At 35.9% G+C, this 24,758-nt stretch overlaps 1 protein-coding gene across 1 annotated transcript in view; it reads left to right on the top strand.

Annotated features, from left to right (window-relative positions):
• The first annotated feature begins 5,435 nt into the window (after positions 1–5,435).
• Positions 5,436–24,758, top strand: part of LOC136041248 (sorting nexin-14-like) — a 40,322-nt gene continuing 20,999 nt past the window's right edge. The window contains exons 1-4 of the mRNA XM_065725855.1: positions 5,436–5,624; positions 13,113–13,276; positions 15,024–15,271; positions 23,069–23,253. Coding sequence (XP_065581927.1) covers positions 15,027–15,271; positions 23,069–23,253 — 430 coding nt within the window. The 5' untranslated portion in view covers positions 5,436–5,624; positions 13,113–13,276; positions 15,024–15,026. The remainder of the gene's footprint in view (positions 5,625–13,112; positions 13,277–15,023; positions 15,272–23,068; positions 23,254–24,758) is intronic.

The raw sequence follows: 24,758 nt of genomic DNA, 5'->3' as shown, positions 1-24,758 counted from the left end.
CTCGTAACTTTTGATGACAAAGACTAAATTTGATGAAACTTATATATTTAAAATCAGCATAAAAATGCGATTCTTTTGATATATCTTTTAGCATCGAAATTCTGTTTTTTAGAGTTTCGTTTACTATTGAGCCGGTTCGCTCCTTACTACAGCTCGTTACCACGAACTGTTTGAAAAGCTTCTACATTTTGGGATTATAAATAAATACTGTTACATTTGTATGAAGCATCGTAGGAATGAAAACACTTTGTTTTCCGACCGTACGTGTTTTATGAACTGGCAGGGACCAAGCATAGGCATGGAATCTGATATTTCAGTAGAGGTATTTCGAATCACTCCTCTAAAATATATTACACTCTCTAAAATATATTAGATTTAACGCTGATGGTGACTCTAGCACCCATGCAGAGCTTACAGCCAAAGTACCGTACGGTAGATACATAAAAAAATTGAGTGTGCCAACCACACAAGTAATTGCTTAAAAAGGAGGCTTTACATGGCGTAAAAAGAAAACTCCAAATGCAGGAGGCTTCTTACTGGTTTAAAAACAAAGAAAATGTGCGACTTTGCAAGAACCGCAATTGTACGCACTACCAAAGAAGAGAAAGGGAAAGAAGAGAAGACCTTGTAAATGAGCTGAAAGCAAAACCATTGCATTTCTTTCGCGGTGATAATACACAATACCCAGAATGCTGCAAAATGGCAGGGAACATTGTTAAATTAAGTGAAGAAGATGCCCCAAGCAATATTTCCTTTGTCATGTGTATTCAGCCTTTGACACTTTAACTAGAAGAGCTCGATTTTTTTCTTCGGAAACAGTTCTAGCAACCTTGCAGTGTATTTTGTGAGCATAGTTACGAAGTTTATTGGGGGAAAAACATAATGGTGACAAAAACAGCTCAATACACAACGTGTGTTATTGCTGCGTTCATAAAATATTTTAAGGGACATTCTGCCCATTTGCATACATTTCGCAGAAGTTTAGGATTTACGCTTGGCCATTTTTTGAAGAAACATGCTGAGCAGCGGGCTAGAAGTGTCATAAACAAGCAGATGTGAAAAGCTAAATGACGTCTGTTTGCAAAACAATCTACGAAGCAAGTTTCGAAAACGCACGTGTTTCAGATTTAGATCCGGATTTTTTTGTAGACACAAAATTGATTTTATGAACCGTGTACATTGTACTGACTTTGAGACTACTACTACTTTATCCCAAAACCCGCCAGACTAAAGCAATGGAACATGGGCAAATGCACGAGCAATATATCGATATATCGGATTTTGTGAAAAAGATGGAATGCAAAGTGCTTTAGGACTTGTGGTTTATATTAAATAAGAATTTTTGCAGCCAGTCCTGACAGAACAGCCACTTTTTTGTCTGGTGATATGGCGATTTTAGAGGTAAAATTCGCTTTCAATGTCCAAAGCTTAAATACAGAAGAATGGAGGCTGTGTTGTAACATAGATTCTGGCTTTTTTTTTGAAAAGGCGATCCATTTACTGAGAAAATCAATCGTGACAAAGATTTCTGCTAGAATAGAATGATACCACAATTACAAAATTTTTATCTTGAAGCAATATTGCCAGACATAGTGAACGCAAGATCACCGAGAATTATGAAAATACGAGAACCATTTTTATGGCACTTGGTATTTTGCGATCGCAAATTCTGTCGGTCGGTCTGTCGGTCTATCGGTCTGTCCGTCCCGGTTTTGCTACTTTAGGCACTTCCAGCTAAGCTAGGACGATGGAATTTGGCAACCGTATCAGGGACCGGACCAGACTAGATAAATTGGCACTTGGTGCCAAGTGCCATTTTATGGCACTTGGCACTTTGCGATCGCAAATTCTGTCGGTCGGTCTGTCGGTCTGTCCGTCCCGGTTTTGCTACTTTACACACTTCCAGCTAAGCTAGGACGATGGAATTTGGCAACCGTATCAGGGACCGGACCAGACCAGATTAAATTAGAAATAGTCGTTTTACCAATTTGACCATCTAGGGGGAGGGGGGCGGTTAATTCGGAAAAAAAATGAAGTATTTTTAACTTAGGAACGGGTGATGGGATCTTAATGAAATTTGATGTTTGGAATGATATCGTGTCTCAGAGCTCTTATTTTAAATCCCGACCAGATCTGATGACATTGGGGGGAGTTGGAGGGTGGAACCTAAAATCTTGGAAAACGCTTAGAGTGGAGGGATCGGGATAAAACTTGATGGGAAAAATAAGCAGATGTCTTAGATACGTGATTGACATTACCGGAACGGATCCTCTCTCTTCGGGGGAGTTGGGGGAGGGGTTAATTCTGAACAAATTAGAAAAATGAGGTGTTTTTGACTTACAAAGGAGTGATTGGATCTTAATGAAATTTGCAGTTTGGAAGGATATCGTGTCTCATAGCTCTTATTTTAAATTCCGACTGGGTCTGGTGACACTGGGAGGAATTGAGGGAGGAACAAAATCTTGGAAAACGCTTAGACTGGAGGGATCGGGATAAAACTTGATGGGAAAAATAAGCACAAGTCCTAGATACGTGATTGAAATAACCGGGACGGATCCGCTCTCTTTGGGGGAGTGGGGGGGGTTAATTCTGAAAAATTAGAAAAATGAGGTATTTTTGACTTACGAAGGAGTGATCGGATCTTAATGAAATTTGATGTTTGGAAGGATATGATGTCTCATAGCTCTTATATTAAATTTCAACCTTATCCGGTGAAGGGGATGTTGGGGGGGAACCTAAATTCTTGGAAAACGCTTGAAGCAGAGAGATCAGGATGAAACTTGGTGGAAAGAATAAGCACAAGTCCAAGATAGGTGACTGACATAACCGGACAGGATCCGCTCTCTTTGGTAGAGTTGGGAGGGGGGAGTAATTCGGAAAAATTAGAAAAAAATGAGGTATTTGTAACTTACAAACGGATGATCAGATCTTAATGAAATTTGATATCTAGATGGATCTTGTGCTTTAAAACTCTCATCTTAAATCTCGACCAGATCCGGTGACATTGAAGGGAGTTGGAGGGGGAAGCCGGAATTCTTGGAAAACGTGAAATTGAGGTATCTTGCGAATGGGTCATCAGATCTCAATGAAACTTGATATATAGAAGAATCTTATGTCTCAGATGCTCCATTTTCAATTCGAATCGGATCTGGGGACATAGAGCGTTGGAGGGGGGAAACAGAAATCTTGGAAAACGCTTAGAGTGAAGATATCGGGATGAAACTTGATGGGAAGAATAAGCACATGTTATAGATACGAGATTGACATAATTGGTACGGTTCCGTTCTCTTTGAAGGAGCTGGGGGTTGTTAATTTGGAAAAGTTAGAAAAATTGAGATATTTTAAACTTAAGAATGGGTGACCGATTCTTAATGAAATTTGATATTTAGAAGGAACCCATGTCTTAGATCTTTTATTTCAAATCCCGACCAGATCTGTTGACATTAGGGGGAGCTAGAGGGGGAAACCAGAAATCTCGGAAAATGCTTATAAATGTTGTCGATACGTGACTGATGTAACCGGACTAGATCCGCTCTCTTTGGGGGAGTTAGATGGTGATGTTCAGTGCTTTGGCGAGTTTGGTGCTTCTGGGCGCGCTAGCACGATGAAAATTGGTAGGCGTGTCAGGGAGCTGTACAAATTGACTTGATAAAGTTGTTTTCCCCGATTCGAACATCTGGGGGGCTGAAGGAAGAGGAAAAATTAGAAAAATCGAGGTATTTTTTACTTGCGAGTGGGTGATTGGATCTCAATGAATTTTGATATTTAGAAGGACCTCTTGACTCAGAGCTCTTATTTTAAATCCCGACTGGAATTAAGCCTATGATTTTCCTTTTAAAGCAATCTATTGATTGGAATTTTGCCAGAGCTCATACCATATAAGCTCTTGGCTCTTTAGACCTCGTCACAAGTGCCATATGAGCTCTTAGCTCTTGTTATAAAAGAACTTTAACAGTTGTAACACTCACGACAGAAATAATTGCTACTGCACTAATTAAATAATAAAAAAGAAAAAAAAACAAGTAGATAATTTTTAAGACCATACTGCCTTTCTATGACGACAAATGAAAGTTTAAAATGGGATAAATCCTTTTAATAGACAAAGATAATTCACAAAACATAATGGATTACAGTGACCGTTATCAGCAGAAACACTCACATATATTAAAAATCTATAAAAATTTTTATCCCTATTTGAACTTTTATTTATAGAAAAAAAGTTTTTCAACTGAAACTAAGGACCAACATTAAAATTTACAACGAATAGAATTTGTGATTGTGGCTAAACTTACAGAATCATGTCAATGATCCTGCCTCAGACCAAATAACTGGCCACGCCGGGGACTGAACCCTTGCTCCTTGGACAAAGGACTCCCGACTCGGCGCTAATCCTAAAGGCCCACAACCGGTAATCCTAAGGCCCACAACCAGGACCTTGGCTTTTTTTTTGGGGGGGGGCGGGGTTACAAAAAATTAAATGTCCTTTAAACTTTAAAAATTTAGAAGGGGTGCATTAAAATACACCTTTTAAGGCATCTCCCTCTCTACCCAACTACAAAACAATCAGAAACCCCCATTGTAGAGATTTAAAGCCGTTGTATGCAAATGTTTGGAATTGCAAAACAGCAAGAATAAAAAACAAAACAAAAAACAAGTAGGGAATTTTTAAGACCATACTGCCTTTCTATGACGATAAATGAAAGTTTAAAATGGGATAAATCCTTTTAATTGACAAAGATAATTCACAAAACATAATGGATATTTCGGTCATATGTACAGTGACCGTTATCAGCAGAAACACTCACATCTATTAAAAATCTAATAAAATTGTTTATCCCTATTTGAACTTTTATTTATAGAAAAAACGTTTTTCAACTGAAATTTGGGACCAACATTAAAATTTATAACGAACAGAAATTGTGATTCTGGCTAAACTTACAGAATCATGTCAATGATCCTGCCTCAGACCAAATAACTGGCCACGCCAGGGGCTGAACCCTTGCTCCTTGGACAAAGGACTCCCGACTCAGCGCGCCAGCCACTTAGCCACAACGGCTTTAGATAAATACAGAATTAGTTCCAAGGAAGAGACGAGAGGGTAGAAATTGATACGTAATCCTAAGGCCCACAACCAGGACCTTGGCTAGCAAAAATTAAAAGTTTTTCGGCTAGCAAGCGACGGAGGGAGAGAGATGCAAAATTAATATTTTATCCTTCCTGATTTCTGCGAATATTTCTGCTCTAAACTGTTTTCGAGACTTTCTGTTTTCAAGATTTTATGAGAGAAATAAATAAAAAGTTTTTTCTTTAACTGAAAGTAAGGAGCGACATTAAAACTTAAAACTAGAATCTTTGAACGAACTTCGGGGATGGAGGCGGGTGGAATCTAGGCTATTAAAACATATAATGATTTTAGTGTTTTATTTATCCTCAGACATATTTTTAGGGAGAAGATATAAACACCTTCAGCGATAATGGATTTTCCCCTTTGAATGTTCAGCCGAATAGAGATCTCAGTTCCTGGAGAGTCAGTATACCTCGAATCATTCGTCGCAGTTCTGAAAGCCGTAGGAATTATTTCGTTTATGTTATTGATGTTCAGCGAGTTGATCTAAAGTATGAAGGTAAAAATAGCATCTCTTTTTTTCGAATGCTTTTATATTTTGTTTTCGTTTTTTACTTTACTTAAGGTATATGTTCCCTATAAAACAAGCAAGTTAGCGACCCAAGGACAATATAATTATATAATTGAATTCATTTTTTTTTTAAATTGACAAATGGGTTGCAACAAAACGCAACATTTAAATTCCCATATAATCCAAACAAAACAAAAATAAACATTGGCGCATTACACTCACACTAATTAAGGGACATTTAGTATATATCTCTATTTTTGTGTTTTTAGAAAATGTACGCACTCTTTCAGTTAACGTTTTGCAAAGATGGTACTTTTTCCGTAACAAAGATGGTACAAGTCCCGACGTAAATTGGCGTGTTTGGGACAACCCAAAGAACACGAAACAACTATTCAAACACTTTCTCAGAAAAAGAACATTTTACTCCTTCCCCTGCCTCATCCCCTACTAAACTATTAATATACAATTCTAAAATTAATATGTTTACAGAGAACTCGAATGAATCCCGCACTCATAATCTACAACTCGTTGGAATTCCTGGCACAAACCGACATAACCAATTTTAACAACACACAAGAGTAAACTCAACTCGAAACCAATCAATCAATCCGTCTCTAGAATATTGGATAAAACAGATATATTAAGCAGTTCGTGGTAACAAACTGTAAGTAAGGAGCGAACCGGCTCAATAGCAATTGAACTCTAAAAAATTAGTTTTGATACTAATAGATATATAAAAGAATCAGATTTTTATGTTGATTTCAAATATATAAGTTTCAATAGGTTTAGTGTTACCCATCAAAGGCTACAAGCCTGAGAAATTCTGCCTTATTTTCGAAAAAAGGGGAAACACCCCCTAAAAGTCATAGAATCTTAATGAAAATCGTACCATCATATTCAGCGTATCAGAGAACCTTGCAATAAAGGTTTCAAGCTCCTAGCTATCAGGAAAGAGATCACGAATGTGTTTTTTTTGTGTTCATTTTTTTATTCCATGGGTGATCGTATTGACCCAGTGGTCCTAGAATATCAGAAGAGGGCTCATTCGAACGGAAATTTAAAGTCCTAGTGCTGCTTTTAAGTAACCAAAAATATTGGAGTGCTATTGGGCCCCCTCCCACGCCCATTTTCCCCAAAATTATTTAATCAAAATTATGAGATATTTATTTTGTTCAGCATAGTTGAAAAATCAAATAAATGCCTCTTTAGGTCTAAATGACCCCTTACAGTCCGTTGTGAGAAGCCTGTAAGTTATGAAATTTGCCCATTGTTTATGTATAATATTTGGTATTGGGAAGTTTACAGACATTTTTTTTGGGGGTGGGGGGTTTCTTGGGGTGGATTTCTATAGGGAGAATCTTCCTTGGGGAGGAAAATTTTTGGGGAGGGGCGATTATTCCAGGGGTTTTGTTACACTGGAGGATCTGACATAGTTACTATACGAAGTTCGTTTTAATTGTCTTACTTTCTCCTTGCCAAATTTTTCACATGGAGATGTTCCGGGGAATTGTCCAGGGGCGTTTTTCTACGAGTTTTGTTTTCTTGGAAATAATATTCACGGAAGAGGGCATTTCTGAGTGATCGAGAAAGAGATTAGAGATTAAAATCCTATTCAAACGAAAGAATGCTAAGGAGAATTTTTCAGGCTGAATCTTCCGCAAGCAATTTGACAGGGAGGGGGGTTCTCAGCGATGGTGAAACTGTCTGGTAGGAATATAACCCAGAGGGTGCACTTTATGTTGAATGAAATTTCTACGGAAGAATTTTCTTGAATTCCTCAAGGGTCTTCTTACCTAAGTCTATTCCAGACTTCAGGGCCCATGTACCTGGCGGAAAACTTAGATCTCATTGTAATAGGAACAGAAATTCCAACCATGTCAACGTTTCTGGTTTCATAACTATGTTCCCTTTTCTTATAAAAGGTCGAAAAACATACAGGTAACAAATTAGAAAAGAATTTATGTATAAAAAAATTTATATACTTTAAGATAAACCAAAAAAAAAAAACATTAGTCTCAGATCTATCCATTCGCCCCGCTAGAATTAAGATATTGTTTTATTTTTTATTTAATAAGGATCTAACAAGCCTAAGAATTAGGAAAATTGTCTGTTTTTTTTTTTACGATTTTGAACCAATTTTCGATGTATTTTCAATCTAAAACCCCTGTACACTAAATAAAAAAAATGTAATTCGGTAAATGGATAGAACTGAATTTCAGCTATTGAATGTTAGCAAAATCATCGACTTCCGTTAATATATTAAAACTGTAGAACAGGAAAATAGTAGTCTTATACTAAAATTTATACAGCGAACATAAACTGTAAGTTAAAGATCAAATTCTGGACGAAACTTGTGATTATATCTTGCCGATTTCCTGTTGTCCAATTACGCTGAAATTCTTCGGATGTTTTGTTTTCCGATGGTGATATACAAATCAGTTATAATCAATTAAGTCACTAATTTAATAAACTCTTGTCTTGTATAAGCTTGCATATTAGGAGTTTTGTTTTTTGGTGGGGGGGGGGCTAAAACAGCAAAAAAAAACAGAACAAAAACAAACTGAAAACTGTTTCAGTGTTTCCTTTTTTTTATCGAGAGACAGAATGAGTTGTTTATTTTAAAATAGCTATTTTAAAAGATTTTGGAGAAATATAATTAGACTCATGCTTGGTGCTGAAGTTGCAGGGACTGAGTCACAATTTCACTTAAACCATGGTGAGTGTAAAAGTAGTCATTCAAGCGGTCCAGAGTCATTTTGTTCTGGTTTTCCTCTCTAAAAAATGAAAAAAACAAGTTTTTTCTACTGAAAGTGGGCGTTTTTTACCTTCATGCGCCCCTTGCTTTGAAATAAGGGCCGTTGCTAGTGTGAAAGGGAAAAAGGGAAAGATTTTGATCGAAGAATTAGCAGAGAGAGGCTCTTTCTGAACTAATAAATTTGGATGAGTACTGTTCAATCAAATTTTCACGCCTTTTGATGAATTGACTAAGATTACATATCTTGTAGATGGCTTTAATAAGATTTATGGAATTTGGAAGACGTGTACATTGGAATGCTAAACTGCTTCCCTATTTCTGCTAGTGCTGCTTTTTGCTTCAATACTTCACTAGGGAGCCTTCTTTATCCGGGTACTCTGATCTCACTATTTTTGTCCAGGTCTTGACCCTTTAATTCCGAGGTTTCACGCCTTTTGATGAATTGACTAAGATTACATATCTTGTAGATGGCTTTAGTAAGATTTATGGAATTTGGAAGACGTGTACATTAGAATGCTAAACTGCTTCCCTATTTCTGCTAGTGCTGCTTTTTGCTTCAATACTTCACTAGGGAGCCTTCTTTATCCGGGTACTCTGATCTCACTATTCCTGTCCAGGTCTTGACCCTTTAATTCCGAGGTAACATCATTATCACTGCTGCAGTCAGATTATTCCAGATCATTCAAATTCAAATTCACTTTATTTAAAAACCATGCGACGGACAGAGCCGATTATTAGTTTTTGTTGTCATATACACACGAAAATCAGTCGACAAGTCAAAACTAACATACACAAAATTATAATATTTACAATCAATAATAATAATTGTTATATACGGATGAAAATCAGTCGACAGGTCAAATTTAATATATACAATTAACAACAATAATCCAGATTAAAAAGTCGACCCGGCACAAAACCAAGCTCATAACGAGCATGTGACACAGTCACAGGTTGAAGTTTCGCTACAGGCTCTGCAACGGCCCTGATTGGCCTTACCCGTGCCGGTTAATGTTAGGGCGGGAGGATATTTCGGTATATAGGCTGGACAGGATTTATTATCAAAGGATAGGGCGAGTCTTAAACGACTGGAATGAAGTGTTTGAAGTTGAAACTGATTAAGGAGGGATGTGTACGGTACTTTTGGGGCTTTTGAGATTTCTTTGTTTCCTTGATTATCCTGTTTATCTCCTATAATTAGGCCAAGAAAATCTTCTTGTTCAGCAGTATCTACGTTGTCATCAGATTCTGATCTGAGCTCTGAATCCTATAGGTGGGTAATATTCACTAAATATGTCTGGCTTCTGCATTCCCACAGCTTAACTGCTTTTGTTTAAGATGCATTGCATTATGCAGGTTCTGTGCAAAACAACCTTTGCATGATATCAGTGTCTCAGTACCAAACATAACCATACATCGCAGTATTCTATAATACATATCAAAATATTATAAAGTAAATATGAATCATCCCTCCCAAAAATAAACAACAAAACAGAAAAAAAACTTAAATTACTCGCCTTACTTTACCACTTCATTTCTATGTTTACAAACCTGTAAGATTGACCTTTTTACACTCGTCAGTAGGATTCAAGAGAACACAAGGGCATCACAATAAAAAATAACTATATCATCTCCTCAATCATTAGTTGTAAAATAGACTTTTAGTAGCTTTCTGAAATTCTGAAAGGCCACTATGGATTTTACGAAGAATGTTGGCTCTAGCGTGAGCAGCTTTCAGTATTTAGAAGAAATGATCCTCTCTACTTTATACCTCACAATTTATTTACCAAAATGAGCTTTAATAACTAAAAAGCCACATCCTGTTCCTTAAGATCAGCAGCTTATTGATTAAATTCACTTTCTGAACTTTAGTTGTGACCTGCTTTGTCTTTTTCTTTGCCGCAATCAGGCAGCCACTCCCCACAAAAGTTTTTTCTTCACACCTAAGAGTAGGGGACTACGAGTAGTAAAAACCTTTAGTAATACTGTTTAAAATTTTTTATAGAAAGAACCAAGTATTGGAAAATAGGGAGTTATATGAAAAACAAGTAGTTGTGAATGTTTTTGAACGTATTTTCCAAAGATGCTTCCCTGTAGTGAATGGTGTGAAGAATGGGGCGTAACTGTGAGCTACTTTTAGTCTTCCCAGGCAAGGTCTCTTCCTGCTTTCTCGGTCATAGAGTCTTACGGGATGAAGAAAATGACTTAATTATACGTTGTTGTCTGGATTTATTATTATGCTTGTTCTTGAATCAGATCTATTAACTGTCTATCTATTATATATGTCTAAGATATTTCTACCTATGCATCAAAGTGAGCTTTCTGTCACCTCTTCTTATCACGTAATGAGCTGTAATATCTAGGAAATCATATCCTGTTTATTAAGATCAGCCGCCCATTGGTTAAATTCACTTTCTGAACGTCAGCTCTCTGCTGTTTCAACTTCCCTTTCTTTGCAGCAGGAGTAAAACTCCTGTAAATAGAAATTACTCCTCGCTTATCAAACAGGCTGCTTGTCAGTACGAACTATTTCGCTGTATAACTTGTTGCGCTTCAGCCGCTGCCTTTGTGGACTTCAAAAAAAAAAAAATTCACATTTTACTTGTTTGCTTATGTCTTCACCTTGAGTTGGAGCAATTAAATATATATATATATATATATATATATATATATATATATATATATATATATATATATATATATATATATATATATATATATATATATATATATATATATATATATATATATATATATATATATATATATATATATATATATATATATATATATATAATGAAAAGAGAAATCACCAGTGCAACAGCACAAAAAAAAAAAAAACCAACAACCCAACACAAGGGCTCATCAGGAGAATACACACCTGTCTGTAGGGTTTCGGCACTTTAGGTACAGTTAGGTATATATATATATATATATATATATATATATATATATATATATATATATATATATATATATATATATATATATATATATATATATATATATATATATATATATATATATATATATATATATATATATATATATATATATATATATATATATAATGAAAAGAGAAATCACCAGTGCAACAGCACAAAAAAAAAAACCAACAACCCAACACAAGGGCTCATCAGGAGAATACACACCTGCCTGTAGGGTTTCGGCACTTTAGGTACAGTTAGGTATATATATATATATATATATATATATATATATATATATATGTATATATATATATATATATATATATATATATATATATATATATATATATATATATATATATAATAAAAAGAGAAATCACCAGTGCAACAGCACAAAAAAAAAAAAAAACCAACAACCCAACACAAGGGCTCATCAGGAGAATACACACCTGCCTGTTGGGTTTCGGCACTTTAGGTACAGTTAGGTATATATATATATATATGTATATATATATATATATATATATATATATATATATATATATTTATATATATATATATATATATATATATATATATATATATATATATATATATATATATATATATATATATATATATATATATAATGAAAAGAGAAATCACCAGTGCAACAGCACAAAAAAAAACAAAAAAAAAACAACAACCCAACACAAGGGCTCATCAGGAGAATACACACCTGCCTGTAGGGTTTCGGCACTTTAGGTACAGTTAGGTATATATATATATATATATATATATATATATATATATATATATATATATATATATATATATATATATATATATATATATATATATATATATATATATATATATAATGAAAAGAGAAATCACCAGTGCAACAGCACAAAAAAAACAACCCAACAGAAGGGCTCATCAGGAGAATACACACCTGCCTGTAGGGTTTCGGTACTTTAGGTACAGTTAGGTACATATATATATATATATGTATATGAAGGAAATTACTATATTTTGTCTTAATGTAGGGAGGGAACCCATGCTTCCTATGTAGATTAGATGTAGGCCAACCTATTTAATCTAGTATATACTGGATTAATCGTGAGGTTATGGTTTTTCAAGCGAAAAAGGGTGATTCTTTCTTTGGGGGGAGGGAGACATCATTGACTAAAGGCAAAAAATGTACAAATTATAAGAAAATTTCCTGATCTCTTTGGGTTAAAAATCGAATAAGTGAAATTTTGGTTCTAGTGTGTGTTCGGATCCAAAAGCCTCCATACCTCCTCAAAAGTGTTTTTTTTTTTCAAAGAAAAATTATAGTTTTATTGCTTTCTCCTCATAGTACGGACAAGCATTGGAAATAGGGAGTTTTATTGAAAATCGAAAATATAGTTGTTTTACGCAATTTGAAAGGCTAAATTAGGACATAAGGATTTGTAGTAAGGATTAAAATTTGAAGCACAACATAAAACCACGCAGGTAACCAGTAAAAAATAAATAACTCATCTGTGCTAGAAAGAGCATTTAACATCAGGACAAATACCTGCCGAATGTCTTTCCAAGAGATGTAACAGAGTGTTATGGCTCAGTTTTGGGTTAAAAGATCCGTCATTTAGTTAGATTAAGTGTATGAACTAGCCTGTGTATTAATTTAAAAAGTGAATACTTTTTAGATACTTTATCAATTTCTTCATTATCTTCTTTTTTTCAAATTGTTCTTCAGAATTAACTACCTTTTTTATTTTCAATGATAGTTTTTAGTTCTTTTGATATTATTACTTCTTTTTTAAGATGCTCTAGACAACTTTCGTTGGACGGTAGAACGGGAATATTCCGAGTTTTATAACCTTGAGGACCAGCTGACTAAGTTTCATGGAATTTTGCATGACGTTCGTCTGCCGCCGAAAAAAATCTTCGGTTTCCGAAATCACGAATTCCTTGAATCCAAACGCCCTGTGAGTTTTTTTTTGCTCTTTCTTCTATTTTTCTCTCCTCTTTTTTATTATCTTCCTGTTTTTGTATTATCTTTCTAGTTCTTACCTCGTCAATCATTAGGTATTTCCCGAATCTCGCGATTTTTTCAATTATTTTTCGTTTTTTTATACGGTTTACTAACTTTTCTCTTTTTCAATAGATTTGTGAGACCGCATTGACTATGTTTGATATTTGGTATAAAAAAAGTAAAGATAATTAAAAAACAAAAAATGAGGGTAATTTTCAGTGTGTTAAAAAAAATCAATAACGCGAAACAGATGTGTTGGCAAGGATATCCGCAAAGCCATCACGCTCGTTTTTAGTTCATTTTTTTTCAAATTATTTTTATATTTTTTTTTTTTAATGAAACGCCGAGTCGTTACGTTTAACTAGCATGCCTGTCTGTGATAGCAACTTTTTTTTATTCATACCTGGATCAATTGGTTCTGAATTTTAATTCTTTAACGTTCTCGTTCATGCTTTCTTCCTTTTAAACCCATTCCCTTCAAACGTATAGAAAATCAAAGGGTGGATCATTTGTTGGTTTTTCAGTCCAAAATAATTTTTTCCACTGACACAAACACATTAATGTAAGAGTTACAAATTAATGCTTTGAAAGTTTCATTTGCGTTTTGCATTAGTAAACTAAATTGAAAGCTATATTCTAAAATCTTGTTTGTAAAATGTTCCAAATAATTTTTACGTGTCTAAAACTAAGTTATACATGAAAACATCTGTCCTTTCTGCTAAAAGATGGTGTTGGGGTAACATTTGGGAGTGCTGTAGTTTTTAATCCTCAATTGGGTTTTCTCATCATCGAGATTGAACATTCTTGAATAGTTTAAGTTCAAACAAGGTGCAACATTCCTATTAGTGCAATTTGCCTGCATCGTTGCCGAAAAATTGGTAATAGAAAATGACTAAGTGGAGTTTAGGCTTGGGTCGTTTCTACATCGAGTCAGGATTTAAGTAAGTTTTGCACTGATTAAGTAATTAGCTTGCATTGAGCCAGGACTTGAGTCGTTTTCGTACCGTGTCAATGAAATTTGCCGCCTATTGTAATTTGAGCTTTCATTTTTTTTTTTTTTTCACTGAATTTGTCTTATTCTCAAATCAGTTTTCATACCACTGGCCCTTTCTATAATTATAATTTACGACACGAAAATATAAAAAAAATGGGTGTGTTATGTTTAAGCTAGTTTATTATTTTTTTTTTCGTTAATAAGTGTTTCTGCTTATGAAGCAGAAATGTTAAGGCTTTATGATCATTTTTTTATAAGTAAATTTCTCATTTGTTTCTGTTTTTTGTTGTTGTTTTTTTTTTTTGCACTGAAGCAGACTTGAGCTTGTTTTTGTATTAAGTCAGATCTTAACTTTTTTTTTTTTTTTTTTTTTTTTTTTTTTTTTTTTTTTTTTTTTTTTTTTTTTTTTTTTTTTTTACCGATCCTGGAAACAGCTCTTTTTAGCATTGAGCCAACCCGCACCATAAAACTGGTAGTTTTTGAACTAAGTCGAATTTTACAATTTTCGCACGATATCCCTTTGCTTAGGCTTGTGGAGTTGTCGAGGCTACACTCGTAATTGCGTCGACTCAGGACTTAAATAATTTTCACACTGAGTCAGGATTTAGGTTGTTTGGCAGCATGTCTCTTGAATATGTTTTGCGCATTTATTCATTTAATTTACTATTTGTATGTTGATTTTATTTATTTTGTTCATTTATTTCAGATAATGGAATCCTACCTTCGATCTCTGCTCCTTGTTCCTACTCTGAAAGGTAGTGACTCTATATTCTCATTCCTGACTTTAGTGGACAATTTGCATGCTGACAATGGGAGCCCTGTAGTGCCAGATCTTGGCTTGGGTAGAATTATAAAAAATGTCCCAGCTAAATTTAGAGGAGAGAAGGGGCAATGCTTGGAACCGTTTTTGATTAATTACACAGCTTCTATTGAGCCCATTAAGCCTCGACCGAGGTAAGTTCTTTGATTTTGTCTATTATTTGTTTTAATGCATCAATTAAAACCCAAAAGCAAAAATTGAAGTAGGTTATAGCGTGTTTCTTAAGTTCTTAAGAAGTTTTGGGAGGAAATTCAAGATATGATCAGTTTCATCTTTAACTTTTAGGCTGACTGGGCTTTAAAAATTATTTTTATTGTGTGCTATTTCTGGAACTGGTTTGTCCTTCGTAAGAAAAGTATTATTAAGGCGAATTGCTTAAATATATAAAGCCTTGATTTGGCTCATGGATAAGTGCCAAATTATAATGCTCTGAGGTCTCTCGGTTTGCTGCGACTGAAGACTGTACTAGCCCAACGGTTAACTGCCTGGAGTGAATCTTTTTTGGGGGTCCTTAACGCTTGTTAAGGCGAGCCCGCCGGGTTCAAAACACCCAGTACGCAGGCGTAGCAGCCGTCAAAGCAGCCGCAGGCGTAGATAGCGGCAGCACCACAGTCGATCCTGAATGCCTAGACAAGTATGTGCTGGTCCTGACCTAGGTCAAACTAAGGGAATCCAAGGTTCTCTTTCAACTACTGTATTAACTGAAAATGCAGAGCAAGCACGAGACAACCAATAAAATTTGTAAAAACGCTTAACAAAACCTAAAACCTAAACCACACTTACTTAAGACTTGTGCTATATCCTTTTTAGACGACAAATGATCTAAAAACAAGCGCCAAGGCTAGAAAACTTTACTTTTTATACTTTCCAAAAAAAAACACATTTTTCGATCCAGGTACTTTTCTTTGTTTAAATGACGTACGCCGAACCGGCTGAAACTCGATAAAGACGTATTAATTAGATTTTTGGAGAGGAATGTCTTTTAGCATTTAATCAAAAATAGTTTATATTCATTTAGTTATACTTATTAAAAAATGACTTGATATCTTTTTGACAGCGTTTTTTTCTTTTCCTTTTTTGAATCCGCTCTTTTTAGAAAACGATATTGTCATGGATCAGAAAACGAAAAGACAAATAAATTTATTAGCAAAGACAACGCTTACATCTTCTTTCAACAATCATCAGGGAAACCTATTGGGTTGTACATGATGAGTGCTTCATTTTTTTGCCACTGCTACTACTAATACTGACAACTCGCTGAAGCACTAAGCCCCCTGAGCCCATAACGGCTACGCACGCTCCTTCCCTCCGACACCCTTTGAATAAGTTCTAATTTTTCTTAAAATTTTCCTTACAACATACTGTCATTCTGCTCGGGGGTCACCTGCTTTTCGTTTGGCTGAAAAGGATGACCTTTGGCATTCTGTCATCCTGCATCCGCAGAACGTGTCCTAGCCGTTTCAACGTTTATCTAATTATTAATCTCAATTGCAGTTACAACAAAGTATGAGACACACATAATCTTTGAATAAAATATTGGAGTAGTAAAACCGTCGTAATCATCGTCTAAAATCCCCACAATCATCAATAAGCAAACTGTTCAAAAATTATGGAGACAGAGATTCACTCTCTGATCAAGTGTGAAAGGCTTTCTAGGAAATGTTTGTTAATTTGCTTTCAAGATTTGTTCGTTGCTCACTTAGGCGTTCCATTTTATTGCTGCTATTGACTTTTTCATAACGTAACATGACCTTACATAACATGAAATTCTAAGAGAAGCTCGATTCTACTTGGCACTACCGACGTTGCGCGCAAATTTTGCGCATTAAAATTACTTAAAGTCAAAAGTCCAATAGCGTGGTGTAAAAGAACCCTTATGATCATGTAAGTGTTATGTTGATGTAACATTTCATGCCCAAATACTTTAGGTTTTCGTTTGACAAACTCCTGTTTGTTTTTATTGCCGTTGAAATGCTTTGATTGGAAGGGTTTTGCCTACTAGAAGATCCAAAGGACTTTGCTGTATCTTCGTTATTCTATGCAACAAAATGCTATACCACGAAAAGAAGGAAGGAACACAAATTTACGAATTTATCGGTTCATTCTTCGTTTTGTTGGTTAGCATTTATTCATCTTTTTTATAGTATTTTCTTGTTCACTGTCTTAATTTAAGGTTTTGTCCGTTATTGTATATTTTTATTGCATTTTAGTGAAAAGAAATATACAAATTATGAGTTTCTAACATAAATTATTTAGTTAATTAGCTAAAATTAACAAGAAAATATAAACTATAAATCTATATATTGAACATTAAGTTATTGAATTTATGTAAGTAATGTTCCGGGGAATAAAATGTCTTCCGGATATCCTCTAATGCTTCGGTCTCCTAGGACGTCTTCTATGATGGCTTGCCAAATGAAAAGAATAAAGTTTTGTAATGAAAAACCAAAAAAAAAATGGTTTGCATAAAAACTTATGCATAAATTAAAGAATAAATGAAATCCAAAACGAACAGAAATTAAGTAAACAATCATAGCAAAAAAAAACACACAACAGGTACTAAAATAAATAAATAAATAAATCTCAAAACGAATAGCTTAAGTTGAATACGCAAATCAAGCTTTGAGCGATTCAAGCAAATCAAACCCTATTTGAGATAGGGTTTGTGATATCAGAGCTAGATATGAGCCCTGATCCTAGACATCTTTGGTTCCATTCACAAGTTATACTAAATTAAACAAAAAGCTTGACTTTCTCGGCACTTAAAACCCGCTCCCCCTCGTTCTATTTGAGGTAGGGTTTTCATCTCAAAACTTGATGCCTGTCATGGTCTTAGGCATCTTTGGTTCAATCCTCATTGAGATCCATCACTCCACTCGCTAGTTACACTGAATTAGATGAAAACCTCAAATTTTGTTTTAACACTTAAAGCCCCCTCGCTCTAATTAAGCTCAATGTTAATCCAAATAGTTCAATTTTAATACAAATCCGACTGGCGGTTCTCCCACTATACTCGATTGCACAGACGGGCGGACAGACAAGTATACGGGGAGAACCGCTAGTCGGATTTGGATGAAAATTTGGATAGCCAGATTTGGTGCCAAGGATCATGAGACACATCAAGCTGAAAAATGAAGACCCTAGCTCAAATAGAACAGGGGGGAAAGGGCTTTATCTGCTAAAAACAGTTTTTCGTTTAATTCAGATTAACCTACGAATGGAGCGATGGATCTGAATGAAAATTGAACCAAAGAGGCCTAAGACCATGACACATATCTAGTTTCGAGATAAAGACCCTAGCTCAAATATAACAAGTGGGAGTGGGTTTTAATTCCTGAAAAATTTAAGTTTTCTGATTAATTTAGTATACATTGCAAATGGAGTAACGGACCCGAATGAAAACTAGACCAGAGATGCCTAGGATTAGGGCTCATATCAAGCTCTGGTATCACATGTCACGAACCCTATCTCAAATAGGGCGAGGGGGAGAGGGTTTCAAGTTTTAAGAAAGTTGAGTTTTCGTTTAATTTAGTAGGGCCTATAACTTATGAATGGAGTGACAAATCTGAAGTCAGATTAGTCTGAATACCTGAATTTGCTGGAATGGATTTGACAAAATACCACTGCATTGGATCCAGCTAGAGTTCCCCAGACTTGTTTATTGCAGACAACATTTAGATGGGTAAAGATTCATAGCTTCAGTAGTTTTACCAATAATATGGTCCTGAAGATGATGAAATGGTAGAAATCTGGTTCAGTTGACGAGATGACAAAACTTAAACACTAATGTCAGAAATATAAGATCAAATGGACTACAGTAAGCAACATTTAGCACAAAACAATGGATTTTACCTCACTGTTGACCAGTGAACTATGAAATAATTTCAATTTTCTTATTATATAACTTTTAAACAAAACTAAACCAAGTGTTAATCACACTATAATTTTTTTTCGTCAAAAACAAATACCTTATTTCACATCCAAAAATAGGGCATGGAGCTATATCTGAGTTTACTCTAAATCTAAAGGTGCTGTTTTCTTGTACATCGCCAAAGCACACACACACAAAATTTCCGTGTCAAAGGTAAAGTATTTGAAAAACCAGTTCATTAAAAGTATCTTAAGTAACAAGTATTTCGTAATCTTACTTAAGTATCAAGTAATAAGCACACCCTAGATTTTTTACTTAAGTACAAGTACAAGTAATGGAAAATTTTACTTAAGTAGTACTTCAAGTAAAAGTACTTCAAGTAAGTGACAGCACTGGTAAATACCCACCAATTACTTTTGATGACTCTTAAAAAGGTAACTAGAACTATGAATTTCCAATCAAGCGAGCCATCAGTAAAGTTTGTGTGATCAATCCTTACATAAAACCATATATGCCCTCGGGGCATAGTTTGCAACACTTGCCCCCGGGGTCTGGGGGGATGTATCGATCCCGGAGTGTCTATTATTTGATCTTTAAACTATTCTGAAAAATTGCTATCTCAAAATTTTTATTGGATACATTTGGGGAAAAGGGGCCTTGGTTGGGGGGGGGGGCTAGTTGCCATCCGATCACTGTCGAATCTTGCGAAGGGCAATAGAAATTCTGGTTTACAGTCGAATAAGCCCCCTTCGAAGTTTATACGACCCATCTTCCATTCAAACCCAGCAGACCCCCAGGGCACATTTTTCAACACTTGCCCCCGGATTCTGGGGTTGATGTTTTCTTTCCGGAGTTTTTATTTTATTATCTTTGATGTATTTTGAACAAAATGGCTGTGTAAAAAATTCGATTGAACGCATTTGGGGAAAAGAAATTTGGGAGGGAGGGGAGCTAGTCGCCATCCGATCACTTTTGACTCTTAAAAGGTGAATTAGAACTGTCAAATTCTAATCATTTGAGTCCCCTTCAAAGTTTATGCGACCACCTCTTCCATGATTACCTTATATTCCCCGCAGCATAAGTTACAACCCTTCTCCTGGCTCTGGGGGGGGATTAAGTTGACAATGAACTTTATGTTATCTTATCGTTAGACTATTTCAAACACACTGGCTCTCTAAAAATTTTCATTTATGCATTTTGGGAAAAGAGTGTTTTTGTGTCAGAGGGGGATAGATACCCTCCGTTAATAGTTTACTCATAGAAGTTAACTAAAGCTTTCAATTTCGAATCAAATGAACCACCTTCGAAGTTTATACGACCACGCCTTATATAAAAATCTTATACGCCGGGCAAAACTTAAAACATTTACCCCCGGGATCGGGGGGGTTAATTCGACCCCGGAGTTTTGTTATCTGATGCTTGGACTATTAAGAAATATGGCTATCTCTAAATTTGTGTGGGATGGATTTGGGGAAGAAAGAGCTGGGGGGGGGATTGTTGCGCTCGGATCTCTTTCGACTCTAGAACTTTCAGAAACTAGAACTTTCAGTTTCTAATGAAATAAGCCACCTTCGAGGTTTATACGTCCACCCGTTTCATAAAAACCTTGTACACTTCCGGAAAAAAACTTAAAATACTTGCCACCGGGCTCTGGGGGTTGTGTCGATCCCGGAGTTTTTATTATTTGATGTTTGAACTATTTAAAAAAATGGTTTTCTCAAAATTTGTATCGGACGGATTTGGGGGGAAAAGGCATGGTGAAGGGGCTAGTAGCCCTTCGATCTCTTTCGACTCTTAAAAAGTGAACTAGAACTTCCAATTTCCATTAAAATGAGCCCACTCGGAACTATATATGAGCAATCCTTCCATAAGAACCATATATGCCCCCAGGGTATAACTTACAACGCTTGTTCCCGGGCCCTGGGGGGTTGTGTCGACATCGAAGTTTTTATTATCTAACTTTTGAAGTATTTTTAACAAAATGGTTATCTCAAAATTTTTATCAGATGAATTTGGGGGAAAAGTGTTGTGAGGGGCCGTGTTGCCCTCCAATGTCTTACAACGTCTGCCCATGGACATTGAGGGATTGTGTCGACCCCAGAGTGATCCTCATATGATCTCTAAACCATTTTTTTTAAAAGCGGCTATCTCAAAGACCTTATCGGAAGGTTTTGAGAAAAATAGGGCGTAGTGGCGGGGCTACTTGCCCTCCGTTCTCTTTTGACTCTTAAAAAATGAACTAGAACTTTCAATTTCCGATCCAATGAGCCCTCTCCAAAGTTTATTCAAGCATCCCTTCCATGAGAACAATATATGCCCCCAGAGCATAATTTACAACACCTGCCCCTGGTCCCTGGGCGCTGCGTCGACACAAGAGCTTTTCCTATCTAATTTTGAACTATTAAAAAAATGGCTATCTCAAAATGTGTAGCGGATGAGTTTGGGGAAAAGGGTGTTGAGGGGTTACTTTCCCTCTGATCTCTTTTGACTCTTAAAAAGTGGACTACAACTTTCAATTTCCAATCAAATGAACCCTCTATGAAGTTTATTAAATTATCCATTCCATATATGCCCCAAGAACATAACATAAAACACCTGCCCTGGGCTCTGGGCGGTTGTGTTGACACCGGAGTTCTTCTTATCTGACCTTTAAACTAATATTACCAAAATGGCTGTCTCAGAATTTTTTATCGGATGGGTTTGGTGAAAAGGGTGCGGGGCGCTTGTGAACTCGAACTTTCAAGTTCTAATCAAATGAGCCCTCTCTGAAGTTTTTGCGTGCGTCTCTTTCATAAGAACCATATTAGTCCCCAGAGCATAACATAGAACGCCTGCCCCCGGGCCCTGGGGGTCGTGTCAACGCCTAAGTTTTTGTTATCTGACCTTTGAACTATTTTGAACAAAATGGCTGTCTCAAACTTTTTTTTGGATGGAATTGGGGTGTGGGGGGCTAGTGGCCCATCCATATCTTTTGACTCTCAAAACTGAAGTAGAACTTTCAATATGCAATTAAGTGAGCCCTCTTTGAAGTTTGTACCAGCATCCCTTCTATAAAACCATATATGCCCCCAGGGCATAATTTAAAACGTCTCCCCCTCGGCCCTGGGGGTTTGTGTCGACCCAGGAGTTTTTGTTGTATGATCTTTGAACTATTTTTTTTAAAGGCTATCTCAAAGTTCTTATCGGATAGGTATGAATAAAAAAGGGCGCGGAAGGGGAAGCTAGTTGCCCTCTGATCTCTTTTAACTCTTAAAAAGTTAACTAGAAATTTCGATTTCCAATCAAATGAGCCCTCTCTGAAGTTTATACGAGCATTCCTTCCATAAGAACCATATATGCCCAAAGGGCATATACGCCTGCCTCTGGGACCTGGGGTGGTTGTGTCCACACGGAAGTTTTTGTTGTACGATCTCTGAAATATTTTTAACAAGATGACTATCTCAAAAATTTTATCGGATGCATTTGGTAAAAAAGGGCGTGGATTGAGGGCTATTTGCGCTCTGATCACTTTTGACTCTTAGAAAGGGCACTAGAACTTATAATCTCTGATCGAATGAACCCCTAGCGAAGTATATGCTACGATCTCTTCCATTTGAACTGCCTCTGGGGAAAAGATGAATAATAATAGTAAAACATTGGAGCCGTATAGCCTTTACTATAGGCAACGCTAGCGTTGCCTGTGATACAGAGTATTATTTTCAATTATATGATATTTCATCTGATTGCATGGTGAGTCGATGTTCTGCTTTGAACTGCAGGATCGATCTCCTTGGGCGCAAGGTTGGATGACTGGCTGGCTACCTGTCCCCGTACCTGTCCAGCAACCGGAAAGTCAATTCGGTATCCTATGCGTCATTAATGGCTCTGAAGGATCCATTATCCTTTCTTTATTACATAATGTGTTTATTATGTATTGTGTTATTCATAACGTTTTTATGTATTACGTAATTCAAGTTATTTGGCATTATATTGTGTCTTGTACTCTTTTTAATTCTAACTAAAACACGGGTTGCACCTTTTATAATAAAACAGAAATAATTATCCAAAGTTTCCATTGCAGTCGTCTAGATGTAAGAGAAGCAAACTTAGAAGAACATTTGCCTCCTCGAAAAGACGTGAAGCATAGCTCATTTGGCAACAATGCATACGAAATACGTGCATCCTGGGACCTGACTGATGTAATAAAGCTCAAACCTGCCAACCGTATATCACTTAGAGGCTACTGTGACGCTTTTCTTCATTTATGTGAGTACTTTACCATATATATCCTTTATTTAAAAGCGGAGCGGCCTATTGTCCTCCTGAGCCCCGCATTGTAAGATGAAATTTTACTAACATTGTACTGAAAGCTTTTTAGACGGCAACAAATATAGAAACTGGGTAACAAAAAATATTTATTTACAAATTAAAACATTTGAACTGTAAAATTTATTGCGCAAGGCAAATACAAATAAATAAACACTTTCGTTCTGGATAGACAGCAATGACAAGATTTTTTTTTTTCATTGTGACTAAAATTGTTTGAATTCTCCAGCTCATCGTAGTCTACTACCCAACCTTGAGAGCCCCCCTACTGAAGAACCAGTCACTAGACTCCTACAAATAACAAGAGCTAAGAGCTCATATGGCACTTGTGACGAGGCCAGAAGAGCTAAGAGCCAAGAGATCATATGGTATGAGCTCTAACAAAATTCCATGAATCAATAGACTGATTCAAAAAGGAAAATAAGAGGCTTAATGCCAGTCAGGATTTAAAATAAGAGCTCTGACTCACGATGCCCTTCTAAATATCAAAATTCATTAAGATACGATCACCCACTGGAGTTTCTGAAACTCCCAAAAAGTCTAGGTCAAAACTTCTATATTTATCACTCGAAATATCAATCCCATAACGTCTTTCAGTCTCAGAACGCTCCATGTCGCTCGTTTCTTACTATTAAAATTATTAAAGGCATAAGGGCCTCAATGAAAGAAAACGAAACGACTCGTGCAGGTCAGGGAAAACCCTGACCTTCCAGTAGAGCGAAGACCAGCTTATCCTACAACAATGCCTTTTCCAACTAATATTATTATCTAAATAAAACCCCAAATACCTAATTTCAAAAACTTGTTTAATGGGTAAATATCCAAAAAAATTTATTACTATCATTAAGTAACCTACCTGTTCTACTATAGATAATGTTGTTTTAGATGCGTTAACTGCTAGGGAATTACATAATGCGAAACTGGGCAAACGTTCACGTTCCAATTAGCCTTGTGTACAACCTGCACCAAACAACTACCAATTACTGTTATCATAGTGTCGTCCGCAAAAGAGGTCAGCGCATCAACTGCAACATGTGAAGCCAACGGATTAACATAAATAAGATAAAGTAGAGGTCCCAGCACGTAACCTTGAGGCACTCCACACTTAACATCGAACTCTCTGCTTAATATATCTGATAAAGCAACTTTAGTAGCCTGGCCGTGCAAGTACGATGAAAACCACTTTACACAAGTGCTATTTAACCCAAGCCTACTTAGTCTACTTAGAAGAGTATTAAAATCAACAGTGTCAAAACCCTTACGGAAATCTTAAAAAACAGTTAAAGGAACCATATTATTTTCAAGCGTATTATCAACAAAACTTAAAAGATGGTGTACTGAAGATGGTGTATCTTCTTATTCTTCTATGATTACATTTCTGTCCTATTTGCATATCTAGTGGGTGTGTTTATTTCCACTCTTGAAAGTTTTAAAACAAGAGAATC

This window comes from Artemia franciscana, unplaced genomic scaffold, assembly GCF_032884065.1.
Source record: "Artemia franciscana unplaced genomic scaffold, ASM3288406v1 PGA_scaffold_1180, whole genome shotgun sequence".
Lineage (NCBI taxonomy): Eukaryota > Metazoa > Arthropoda > Branchiopoda > Anostraca > Artemiidae > Artemia > Artemia franciscana.
Note: the sequence above shows the minus strand (reverse complement) of the source record. Positions and strands in the feature narration are given on the sequence as shown.